The 12,275-nt window shown below is 56.1% G+C and overlaps 1 protein-coding gene across 3 annotated transcripts in view; it reads right to left on the bottom strand.

Moving 5' to 3' along the window:
- Positions 1 to 1,089: 1,089 nt before the first annotated feature.
- Klhl25 (kelch like family member 25) overlaps positions 1,090 to 12,275 on the bottom strand; it is a 32,731-nt gene continuing 21,545 nt past the window's right edge. For all 3 annotated transcript variants that reach the window (XM_078051199.1, XM_005320113.5, XM_040274917.2), the window contains 2 exons: positions 8,524 to 10,328; positions 1,090 to 2,852 (listed from right to left, as the gene is read on the bottom strand). In XM_078051199.1, the coding sequence (XP_077907325.1) occupies positions 8,548 to 10,317 (1,770 nt within the window). In that variant the 5' untranslated portion in view covers positions 10,318 to 10,328 and the 3' untranslated portion in view covers positions 1,090 to 2,852; positions 8,524 to 8,547. The remainder of the gene's footprint in view (positions 2,853 to 8,523; positions 10,329 to 12,275) is intronic.

Raw genomic sequence — 12,275 nt, 5'->3', positions numbered from 1 at the left:
ATGCCCTTAGGGGCTTGTCTGCCCCTGCCTCCTCTCCCTTTTCTACCAACTGGAATGACAATGGGATGGCAGGAGCTGGGAGGACCATGTGGTAACAGGAAATAGGGCACTGCCTGGAAGACGATGGGACAATGAGAGAAGCCTGGGTCTGCTGATGCTCACACTGTCACTACACAGCAGGCCACCTCTCCTGTCTGGGCTGCATTTACAGCAGTCTAACCAGAGGCCAAGCCCTGGCTTCTGCTGCCAAGGAACTGGCCGCCTCCACTGTGGTTTCCCCACCAACGGTGTAGGAGTAGGCGGTGTGTGGGGTGGGCGAGGATGTCCCTCCCGGGGCCTTGCCTCAGGGGCTGTGGCAAATAGGACCACTCTGCTCTTGGCTCATCTACTTATAACACTCTAGTGATACACGCAGGGAAGTGCTCCATTCAAAGTCACAAGAAAACTGACATCACACCCTCCTTCAGCATCTGGATCACTTCTTCATACCCTGAAGGCCCCATGTGGATTCTGTGGGTCTGCGTTTCAAGGGCCACCACTGAAGCTGAGCACCACGCTGCAGTCAGTCGGCATCCTCCCTGCCACAGGCCACTTGGCTACGTTGCTTAGGGCTGTGCTGAGGGGTGCTGACGCCCACACAGCTGCTTCACTTGCAGGAGGGGCATTCCTGCATTTAGTGTGAAAAGCGCAGAGAAGAGGTGACAGGATTGCTGTGGCATAACTACTGAGGGCCCACCCTGCAGTCAGGCGTGCTGAGGTCTGAAAGCTGCCTGAAGTCACACCCACTGCATGGCACTTGTTGCTTTCACATCTATGTGACAATCAGGAGCCCACACTGCACAAAAAACACCTGTTGAAAGGGATGGAGTTACACTTCCAACTGAGGAGGGGGAGCAGCATCAGGATGCTCCAAGATCAACGCAAAGGGTTCTGGGGCAACCACACTCAAGGAGGAAGAGGAACCCTCTCCTCTTGTGGGTTCTCCACAAGGCCCCAAATCAGAGGCCAACAGGCACACCCTAGGCCCTGGTGGTGGGCAGGAACTCAAGTCTGCCAAAACTGGTCCCAGCACCCAAGGAAGACCAAGACTTTCTGAACTCTTTTTTATTAAGTTAGAAAACTGATAAAAGCAACACATTTTGGGGGAAAGCACCATGGCCGGGTCCTTTGTGCTGTGAGAAGTGTGCTTTATCTCGGCTCAGCAGCCCACGGGGTCAAGGGCCACGCCCTGCAGGCCTGCAGATCTTCCACCAGCTACAGGGCCCAAGAGCCCCAAGTTCTCCAGCAGTGTAGCTGCCTGAGAGCACAGGCTGGCCTCTGGAAAGGGTGGGGTGTGGGGTCTAAGGTACCACCGGAAGCAACTGCCACTTCCAGCTCTCTCCTGGTGGAGCCCATCCATAGGCAAACCCAGCCCAAAGTCCCACTCCCCAAAAGACACCCACAGAGGAAGCACCGGTGTAGAGGTATGGGGTCATTTGGGGTCATTAAGTAACTGGTCTGTACCCCCTTCTCTACCAGCAGCATAGCCCACATGAATCCCACTCCTGAGCCAGAGAAGCAGCACATGCAAATGGCAGGTGGCCTGGGAAGCCACAGGTCAGGGAGCCCTGCCCAGCCCCCTACCATGGTACCACGTCCCTGTTTCCCTCAGATGGTGGATAGGATGAGTGAAGGATGAGACTGAAGTCTGACACCAGGTGTCAGAAGCTGACCTCCATGCAGTCTGAATTCTGTGAGTTCACTGATGAGGGGCTCCCCAGGAACTAGGAGGTGAAAGCAATACACAAGTGTTTGGCAATTCTCTCGGGACCATTCTATTACTTTCTGAGCTCACAGAGCAAATGGGTCAGGATGCAGTGTCGCCAGTTACAAGGACAAACCGCCAGAGAGGACAGTGGGCACTGGCTGGAGGCCTGTCACCAACCTCCAACTGAGACAAACCTGGCCGTGGAGTATCTGTAACGGGTGCCCTCTGGTAACTCTGTCATCCCCAGCTCACAGCTGCTCCCAGTCTTAGAGGGCAGGGCCACCACCTGAGGACAGGTGTGATCTCCCGAAAGAGCCCTTGGTGCTGTTGATGGGTGCGCTCCCATCAGGAGAGGGAGTCACTACTGCCTCTTAGGGTGGGCTGAGGGGACAGTTCCTAGGCCTCCAGTCTTGCTGAGTTGACCCCAGCCTCCTGGGCACAGCATCCCGGGGCCAGGTCCCCAGTGGGCTAAGGTTTGAGGGCCTCATGGGGCAGGAATCTCCCCTTGGGCCTTGGGGGTCTGAGTCCATGTGCTAATGAAGACTTGCAGATGTCAACAAGGTCACCAGGTGGGGTTTCTGCCTTTATGAAAGCCATGCTGTTTTCTCCTCAGCAGCCTTCTGCTCACTCTGGTGGACATGCCTCCCCGAGGCCTGGGACAGCAGCTGTGGGTGACATTACAGCCCCCCACAGAGCAGCCCTAGAATCAAAGGCTGTGCCATCAGTGCTAAGTGACCCAAAGCTCTCCTATGCTGCCACCCCACCCCTTCTCTGCCCTTGACCTCCCAGCCCAAGTCCAGGACTTGCTGACAGATGACCTCGAGCCTCTGCAGGTGTGTCCTCCCCAAAGGCCCAGGGGAGTTTTGCTGGCACCCTGTCCTCTGGCTGCTCTTCTTCCATGCAAACCACTCGAAGCTGAAGAGGCTTCCAGGGCCGCAGGATGCTTGTCTTGTCGAAAGCTCAGAACAGCCTCGAGGTTGCTGCTGCCTGGAGCTGGTGCAGTCGGCTTCTGGCCACTCGGAGAGCTCTGCACTGTGGCAGCGGGGTCAAGGCCACTCTGTGAAAGTGAGGGCCGCAGCCGCGGGGCAGGAGAGACACGCAGAGTCTGTGGAGGAGAGAATGGGAGAGAATGAAAGAACAAATCAGTGGCCATGTTCTTCTGTCCTAAACTGGAACAAAATCAAGAGGCACCGACAGCAGAAGTCCAGGAGTAAGAACAGGGCTCTACCTCACCAGCTGCACAGAGGTTTCCTCACCTGCAATGTGAGATACCACCTATCTGCCCTCATTCATCCCAAACCACATTCCCTACACACTCTCCCACTGTTGGGCACCCTGGAGACCTGGGGGCACAGGAAGGCAAACAGACACAGCCACTGTCTCCGTCCAGGTCCTTGTGGGGGAAACCGCAGACTTGTACAAATAATTATACAGAGAGAAGTGCTACAAATGACAAATTTTAAAATGAGAGTAGAGCCAGGGCCTTCATTTTATTTTGGTGGAGGACGTGGGAAGTGAGTAATATTTAACCTGAGACCAGAAGGATGGGCAGGAGTAAGCTAGAGGAGAACGGCAGCCCAGACAGAAGGAACAGAATGTGCAAAGACCCTGAGGTGAGAATTTGGCACATTTGAAAATATAAATAAAAGTAGGCTGGTGAGGCAGAAACACAAGGGCAGATGGAGGGTCTGCAAGAAGGGGGGAGAGCAGGCATGTGGTCGGCCATGCTGTTAAGAGGAATAAGTGACAGACAGGCTGTGGACAGTAGCCAGCACACTCATTTGTGCTGTAGACAAACATTTACTGCACAGCCTCTTGACTCCAGGCTGTGGGGACATAGTGGGGACCAGGTGAGACTGTCCCTATGGTCAGGAAGCTCACACTCCTGTGCTGTGTTCTCTATCAATATGCACCCGCTTTGAGCAGCAGTGCTTCTCCTGGAAGTGAGGAGATGCTTTCCAGAGAAGCTGAGAATCCCAGGGCTAGGAGAGGCTTGGTGGGGAGCAGCCCTGAAGCAGGGAGAAGAGCTGACTTGCTGCTCTGGTTCTCAGAGCTCAGCAAATCCTGGCCCTGAGGGGGGGATGTGGCTGGAGCTGTGAGCCCAGGAGACATCCCCTGGCCAGGCTGTAGCTCCTGAGTGAATTTAGACAGACACACCCTACAGGACAGAGCACTGGGCAGGCGGAGGACCTGGATGAGAGGGTGAAGCCCCCACAGACAGCAGATCTGCTGGGCAGGGTTTCTCAAAGGAGGGTCCCCTGTATGAAGGGGAGGAGTTAGAATCCTCCATGAGGGTCTTCTGGTGCACCTGTGTCCACTCACAATTTCAGTGCCCAACAAGCTCTGACTCTGCTCAGCCTCTGCTCAGCTGCCTTTAGGGCTCCTGGGGCACAGACAGGCCGTGCTCCCTAACAGCCCTGCCCATGCAGCCTTCACTCCAAAAGGCTGAGGCAGCACAGTCTCCGCAAAATATCCTGGGTGCTCCAGTCTCAGGGGTTTTTGGGCGTGTGTTGCATTTAACCTGTACATCTGTGCTGCCTAGCAGCTGCTTAGACTGCGAACACAGGAGCTTTTACTTAGTTGTACGTTTCTATGTATTTAAGTAACATCGTTAAAAAAAACCAAAAAAACAAAAACCTGAAGCCAGCACCGGGGATTCCTGCCCTGTAGGAATCCCCATCTCCAGGTGCCAGCAGGTTTCTAGATGCCTGTGCTGGGCTTGCAAGGTAGCTGCTGTGTTCTCAGTGGACTAGTGAAGGCCCCACAAATCCCTCCGAGTTTCTCCCAAACCAAAAGGCACCCCTCGTGGTGTTCTAGATGGCATCACCAGAGCTCCAGGGCCTGGCTGTCAAGGTCCCCCTGAGAGGCCGTCCCAGCCACTGGGCCCCACCTCAGCATATCACACGCTGCATGTGGGTCCCCTCAGGGCAAGGCCCCACTGCCACCAGTGCCGGGGTGAGGGCTATGCACCCCTGGCTGTTGAGAGGGAGAGATGGTGCCCTAAAGACCGGACACCCGGGGAGGCGCAAGCCAGGCTCCTGTGCTCCCTCTCCCATCACCTGCTGCTCTCAGGCTCATCCCAAGGTCGTCCCTGAGGGGCCTCCTGATTCTTGGCAGCCTCTTCTCTGAGGCCTGGTTTCCTCGTTGTAAAATGAAACAAACCCCCGCCGTGGAAGATGGTCTGGTCGTCCCCCACTGCCTGGGCAGCAGGCACAGCCAAGGCCTGGGCTGAGGGCTGCTGGTGCAGGTCTGCCTGTGGACGTGCACTGCCCTATGGAGACCCGGGTGCCATCCTATTCCTAGGCTTCTCACAGGCACAAGTGACCCCAGGCTCCTGGAAGGACAGGCTCCCCTAGTGACTGAGCTGAGACTGGAGCCCCCGAGCCCTGCGAGGAGGAGACGAGGTCTCATGGCCTGGATGCCAGCACTGATGTCCTGAAGCCTGTGAGGGAGGGGGGTGGGAGGGAGGGGCATGGGGAGCTGGAGAAGAGGTAAAAGGAAAGGACGTTGTGGCAAGTCCACCCTCAGCAGGCAATCCAGGGAGATGGGGGCACACCTAGCTCCAGGGTCCCGCTGCCAACCGTCCCTAGGGACACGGATCTTACTGTGACACTAGAGTGAATGTGCTGGCCCCAGAGGTCAAGGTCCTGATGGTGCTCAATTTTCAACATAGCAATGCCCTGTCCCACTGTGCTGCTGAAGGGCCACTCCATGCCTTGCAGGACCTGAGGATGCCCGGTGACTCTCCCCAGAGATTCCTGCAGGGGTGGGGCACGCCTAGGGCCCAGGTCCTGCTTCAACCCTCCTAGGATGGTCGCCTGATGCCAGCTATCGGCCTTCACAGTCATGTTGCCAACCCTGTGGTATCAACAGATATGACAAGTTGTTCTGGGAGGACTAGGGAAGGACAAAGATACTCAGCGCAGACGCAGCCCCTAGCAAGAGCTCCACATGGAGCAAGGAGGCCACCAGAGGTGCTGAGAAGCTGCCACCTGCAGGGGACCTGGGCTAGTGGCTCCTGGAGCTGCATCTGCACAAGGCACAATGGATGGAGTTCTATAGGCATAGGGAGAGCTACATTTCTGGGAAGGACCTTCATCTGGACCCCCACCCGCTGCTACTTGCCAGGAAAGGCTGGAAGAACAGGAGAGGGACATGTATTTGGGGGGAGAGGGCTGAGACCACTTCTAGATGAGGTCCTGGTCGGTGGCTAAGTTGGGGGCTCTCCTCCAGCTCAGTCCACTTCTCAGGGAGCCAAGGGCAGGTGTGGATGGCCACCCAGAACATGGGAAGGGTCAGGCAAGTGCCCTGAGTGTCAGCTCTCTGCCCTGCTTGCTTGGCATGGAGTGTGGCTCTCCCGAGGAGAACCTGCCTTTAAGTAGAACCTGGAGCTGTCCAGGCAGGAGAAGGGGCATAGGAGCAGTCACCTGCAGAGCCTGGAACAACCCAGCATTGACCAGAGGGGACAGGAGTCAGAGGAGGAGAGGTCTAGACAGAGGGGGGCTGCAAGGAGGACTCCACTTGGCTGCTAGGGCTCATGAAAAGGTCACAGAGCCACAGCTGGGGCCCCAGAGCAACCTGGAGCTCCCACTGCAGGAACTCAAGACGCCTGCAGCCTGAATGCCTTGGAGACAGGCTCTGGAAAGCAGGGTTTGGGAGTGGCTTCCTAGGCCCATCTAGGATGGGCTGGCTCTTGTGCAATTAGCCCACTTCCTCATCCCTAAAGTGGGGCTGATAACAGCACCCCGCCATGCACCAGGGAAGACTGACTAAAGGGACAAGCCTCTGTAGCACTCTGGTGAGCATTCGAAGGTACCCGGATTATAGCAATTGCAACTGTGAGGATGGGCTAGGGACATCGAGGCCCTTGTAGTGCAGTGTCCCAAAGCTGTCATCGTGACATCATCCTCCTCCCCCTTAGAAAAGCAGCATCTGATGCTGGCCCCTCACTTGATCTCTAGTCAAGTACTTCGAGCAACACAATATCCATTCCCACTGTCCAGACAGGAAAGCCGAGCCCCTGGCATGGAATAATCTGCCCAGCGTCAAGCAAACAGCAAGAGTCAGAGCCAATGTGTGCTTCCCTTCTGGGGTCCCCAGAGCACAGAAATTCCTGAAAACCACATGGTTTGCCAGGTCCAGCTGAGCTGACCCCACCCCAGCAGGCAGGGACAGGCAGCAGGGACATGATCCAGGGGTGGGCAGCCTCCCTGCTCCTACCCTTCCCACTTGAGTCATGTCACCGATCCGTGCGCTCAGGATTCCAGCGATGGACGGAGACACCCCCCCCCAGTCTAAGTGGGGCCTCCACCCTGCAGGTGACCTAACACCCCAGGTTTCTAAGCCACCTAGAGTCAGAGAAGGTCATCAATCAGATATATCAATATCCTCCTTGAAGCTTACTCCCCATGGGACCAAGAAATTTGGCAGGGTAAGATTTTTCTCCCAAAGAAGAAAGCAGATTAAAACAAAACAAAACAAATCCAAAAGGCCATAAAGAGAACCAAGGGCAGATCTTACTCAGGCTGAGCTTGGCACCCTGTGCTTACTGACCTGATGCCTGCCAGACCCTTAGTGATTCAAAGGCTTGGCTGGATCTCATTTAAGGGCTGAGACATCAGCTTTTGTTTAGGAGCTAAGAAGGACTGCTGTCACTGTGTACAGCTTTCAAGCATTTGTTTCAATGACTGCCTATCCATTGAGGAAATTAATATTTTGGCTCTGGCTACCTCCTGGCACAGTTCCTATGACCTAGGCTGAAGGAGTCTGGACCTGAGCCTGCACAGGGGGTCTTTCAGCCCTGTAAGAGCAGGAGGTGGGTGGGGCCAGATCAGAGCTAGGTCGCTGGTGCAGCTGGGGGAACAAAAACATCTTGGCCCCATGCAGGAAGGCTCTTCCAGGCCTCCTCTCCTGCTGCTAGACTCTACCTCCAGCTTCCCAGGCCCCTGGGGGTCACCCTCCATTCTCCATCCTAGGTATGCACAGGAGGAGGGCTCTAAGATGGGACATAGGACAAGAACTAGTGACATGCCAGCCTTTCCCAGGGCCTTACTATGGAGAGCATGTCTAGCACCTAGAACCCTTCCTCTGGTGCCTAACAACCCACCACCCTTGCTGGTGCCTCCTGAAGCATCCTGCCAGGCTGGCTTGGACACTCCCTTCCAGTTTTGGTACTTGCCACTTGATGTTGCCTCTGACCAGCTGCAGGAAAAACCACACCCCCCTCAGAAGAGGCGGGGCCAGAGCAGACCTTCCTCCCACTGTTCCTTCCACTCACTAGACTCTTTGCCTATCCCAGAACTGGCCTAAGTCCTGGTGTCTCCTCTCCCTCCTTTCATCCTCCTGAGAGCCTAATGTGTCATACGGCTCTCTCTGTCTGTGGCACTTTTACTGGTTTCCATTTAACAATTTCTCACAACCGTGGTCCTAAGAATAGAGACCAACAGACTCATGGGCACCTGCTCCATGGCAACCCCCACTCTGAGGCCTGGAGGAATGGCCTCCCTTAATTCACATGCCCACCTACCTGCCTGCTATAAGGAAGGCCTCCTCTCCAACTCATGCATGAAACAGAGAGAGAAATTCCCTTGCACGACAGCAAGCATGCCACCCTGGCCTCAACCCAGGGTCACCTGTCCCTAAATCCCAGTCATCTGCTGTTCACCTAGCCTTCCCTGGAAGATACAGCCACCATTATCCAGAGTGGGAACAAGCAGAAGTGTGTCTCCCCTGGTCCTTCTGGGGGCTCAGAGCAGTCCCAGGCTGCTGGGGCTCACCTGGCTGGGCTCTGCAGGTGCTCCTCACGCCGGCAGGTGCTTCCAGGTGCTGACAAAGGCCGTGGGGATGAGCGAGTAGGGCACGGTGGTGATGCAGTTCCACGTGTCCGAAGTGGGGTCATAGCAGTCTAGGGTCTTACACCTCTGGGTTCCAAAGTAGCCCCCGACCACGTAGAGCTTGTTTCCTGAAGCCAGGGCATGGCAGGACATACGCTTGGCAGTCATGTCACCGATCCGTGTCCACTGGTTGGTCTCACAGTCGAAGCGGTAGGCTGAGGCAGCTGTGAATTCTGTGTCACCTCCCATGATGAAGATCTGGCTGCCCAGGACAGCAGCAGCTGTGTACCGCCAAGGTTGGGGACACTCAGCCTTGATAGTCCACCGGTTTTCTGATGGGTCATAGCATTGGACTTTGGATACCATGTCTCGGTGGATGCTGGTCCCTCCAAAAACAAAAAGCTTCAGCTTGGCGCTTACCACGGCAGCGTTGCTGACACCGTCCCTCAGTGGGGCAACCATCGTCCATTTGTTGGCTCCAGGGTCATATTTCTCTACCTGCTTCAGGGAGACTGAAGGCGAGGCCGGGAAGACGCCAGCCAGGGACGTGTGTCCCCCTACCACATACAGACAGTTCTCCAGCTCGGCCGAGCCGTGGCCAAAGCGAGCGATCAGCATGGGTGCTGCCTTGGACCACTCCTCATGGACAGTATCATACACCCAGACATCCTTGGAGACCCCATTCTCGGAGCCCCTGCCTCCCGTCACATAGACCTTGCAGCCGATTGCAGAGGCACTGAACTCCTTCCGGGGGCTGGGCAAGTCTGCCTTGGGGATGATCTCCTTGGCCTTATGGTCCACCTGGTAGATCTTGTCACACATGAAGGTCTGGCCCCCCAGGATGAGCAGCGTGTGGCCTGCCTTGCGTGGCCGGGCACAAGGGCTGGTGACCACCCCATCATTCTGCAAGATCTTGGTCTTGCAGTGGAGGGCCTCGTCTATGATGAGTTTGGTGCGCTCGTCCGCCATGAGGAGGGCCTCGCCGGAGACCGCCTCCTTCAGGCAATCCGACGGCAGCAGGGCCAGCCGCACACTGCGCAGGAGCTCAGGCAGGTGGGCCTTCCGCTCCTCCAGGTCGTGCTTCACCCACTGGAGGATGGCTTCAAAGACCACCCGCTCGTCCTCGGTCTCCAGCTCATCGCTGGAGATGAGGTCCAGCAGCGTGTCCTTGGACAGGCTGTTGAAGTCCTCGCTCTGCCGCACGGTCTCGAAGTGCACCAGGCACATTCGCCAGGAGAACTCGTAGAGCCGGCGGCACTGGTGGGCGTCCGACAGCAGCATCATGCCTAGGCAGTTGGAGGGGACGAGGTTCTTCTCCAGGAACTCGGCGGCCGCGTCCCGCACGTCATGGAACTGCAGCATGTCGCCGGCCTCCAGCAGCGACTCGGCATTCTCCTCGTTGATGACGATGCGGGAGGAGTAGGCAAAGTCCAGCAGCAGCTCCAGCACCTCGGGGTGCAGGTTGTCTTGGAAGTTGACCGTGTCATCCCGGCTCTCCCGCAGGCCGTGACTGAACATGGCCTCGAAGTAGCGGCTGGAGGCGGCCAATACGGCCCGGTGGCAGGGGAAGGCGCGGTCGCCCGCCCAGAGTGTGACGTCGGTGAACATGCGGTGCTTGCGCAGCGTGTTGAGGTGGGCCAGCACGCAGTCGGGGTGGGAGGCCTTGTGGAACAGGGTGATGTTCATGGAGCCCGTACTGCTCCGTGACTTGCGGGTCTCGTGGACGCTGACCGACATGGTGCGCCAAACTGCAGGGGGAGGGACACAGGTGAGAGAGGCCTCTCCTGCCCACAGGCCCCCGGCCTTCAGCCCCCAGCCCCACACACCCTAGCCTCTCCTTCCCCTCCAGTCTGCTCAGCTCTGGCAAACCATCCCCACTCCCTCAGCCACACCTCTAAGAACAATGGGCACCAAGGGTCTCTCTCTGCCCTGGAGAAACTGATTTTGTTCCTAGGTTGGAAACACTAGGACACATCTTTGGGCTGAAGATGAGCCATCCCTGGGGTAAGCTCCAACTAGGGCTGCCTCTCCTAGTGAAGAGCACATGGGAGGCATCCTGATTTGTGTAGACAGAGGCCAAGGGAGCGCTCAGTAGCATGTGCCCTTGACCACACTGCATGCTCAGGAGTCCTTGGTTGAAGGGTCTCTTGTGAGCCCCATTGTTTAGTGAGAGCAGCCCAGGCTCAGACAGGCAGAGCAGCTATGCCAGGAGCCAGGGCCAGGTATCCCAGGCAAGCTGTCTACTTCTGAGGCCCGTCTCTACCTTCAGCATATGGAGGCTGAGATTCCTGGAGAATTGGCCATGGGGGACTTTTTAAACATGTTCCCTAGGACCAGTGAGCACCCCAGCAGAACCTTCCATATTCCCACCCCCACTCCCATCCTGTGCTAGGCTGCAAACAGTAGGAGCCAAAAAACCCCTTCTCCCCAAATGTTCAGTGTGGATATGTTCTCCAAATCCAGGGGTCTGCAGAAACCTTTGCACCTAGCTGGGACGAGTGAGGGTTTGGAGGTGAGGCCAGTTCACCAGTGACTCACCCTGGGGAGCAAGACAAAGGCCTGGGATGACAGTGACACCCTCAGCACCAAAGCAGCCATAACACTCAAAGCCTACAGTCCCTTCCTGATCCCTCTAGGTAACCACAGAATCTCGGCCACCAAGGGTGTGTCTCCTGCCTCCTGTTCTGCTGGGCACCGCAACTGTGCAACTGGACTGGCAGAGGTTCACCACCTGCTTCAATCTGGAGGGTTCAAAGCACTTTGGCTTTGATCCAAATTCAATTAAATTCGAATTTGGGAAAAATTCCAAAGCATTTTAAAGTCCAGCAAGACCCAGTTTAGTGTTGTCAAAGGAAGTTCTCACCAACAAGACAGGAAAAATCACACGCCTCAAGAAAACACAGCCAAGAAGCAAACTGCATTCCTGTATCCTGACCTCCCAAAGCCTGTGCTGCTTTCCTCCCACTAGCAGTGGTGGGCACAAGGAAGTTTCTTCTTCACTTTTAATTTTCAAAAGTATATAACTCCCCTTGCCCCCACCCAAAGTCAATTTTCTACTTAAGTATAATCTGGTAACGGAAGGAAGCGATTTCATGCTTCAGTGAAGTTCTAAATTAGCGTCCAACTTCGTTCTTCTCTCTCCTTCCTTGGCAAAGAACCAGAGAAGCCACAAACTAATGTAATCAGAGCTGCGTGGGTGAAGTCCCTGCTCCTGGCCTTGCTGCTTAGGCCCCCAAGATCCAGGCAGACCCTGGGCCAGGGACCTTCCACTGACACTGCTATGTGAAGCTGCGCACCCGAGGTCATGAAGTTCACCTGCCTGGGAGCAGGAGCGAGGATGCTATCGGGCTGTGTACAGGGATCTCTGCCATGCCCGCACTCTGCCTGGGGTACCTCTCCCCTTCTCTGTATCTCAGTCCTTTCTTCTCTAAAGTCGAATCCTCATTCAGCTCAGGCCTCTGTGATTCCCTCACTGGGCAATTATTTCTCAAGCCTGCCCTGAAGCTGAGGCCCTAGGATATGGAGTCATGGAGGCTGAGAGGCTGTGCTGACCAGTAAGTTGGAAGCTTTGTCAAGGCCCCTGACCCGTGGGAATTGCCCAATATGAACTGTGGACCCTGTAATGCGTTTCCCCAAATCTTGCTGTGATTGCTAAATCCTCATTCCATCTTCTACTCCCTCAATCCCTGGCCTCT

Source organism: Ictidomys tridecemlineatus, chromosome 5, assembly GCF_052094955.1.
Source record: "Ictidomys tridecemlineatus isolate mIctTri1 chromosome 5, mIctTri1.hap1, whole genome shotgun sequence".
NCBI lineage: Eukaryota > Metazoa > Chordata > Mammalia > Rodentia > Sciuridae > Ictidomys > Ictidomys tridecemlineatus.
This window is presented reverse-complemented; position numbering and strand designations above follow the sequence as displayed.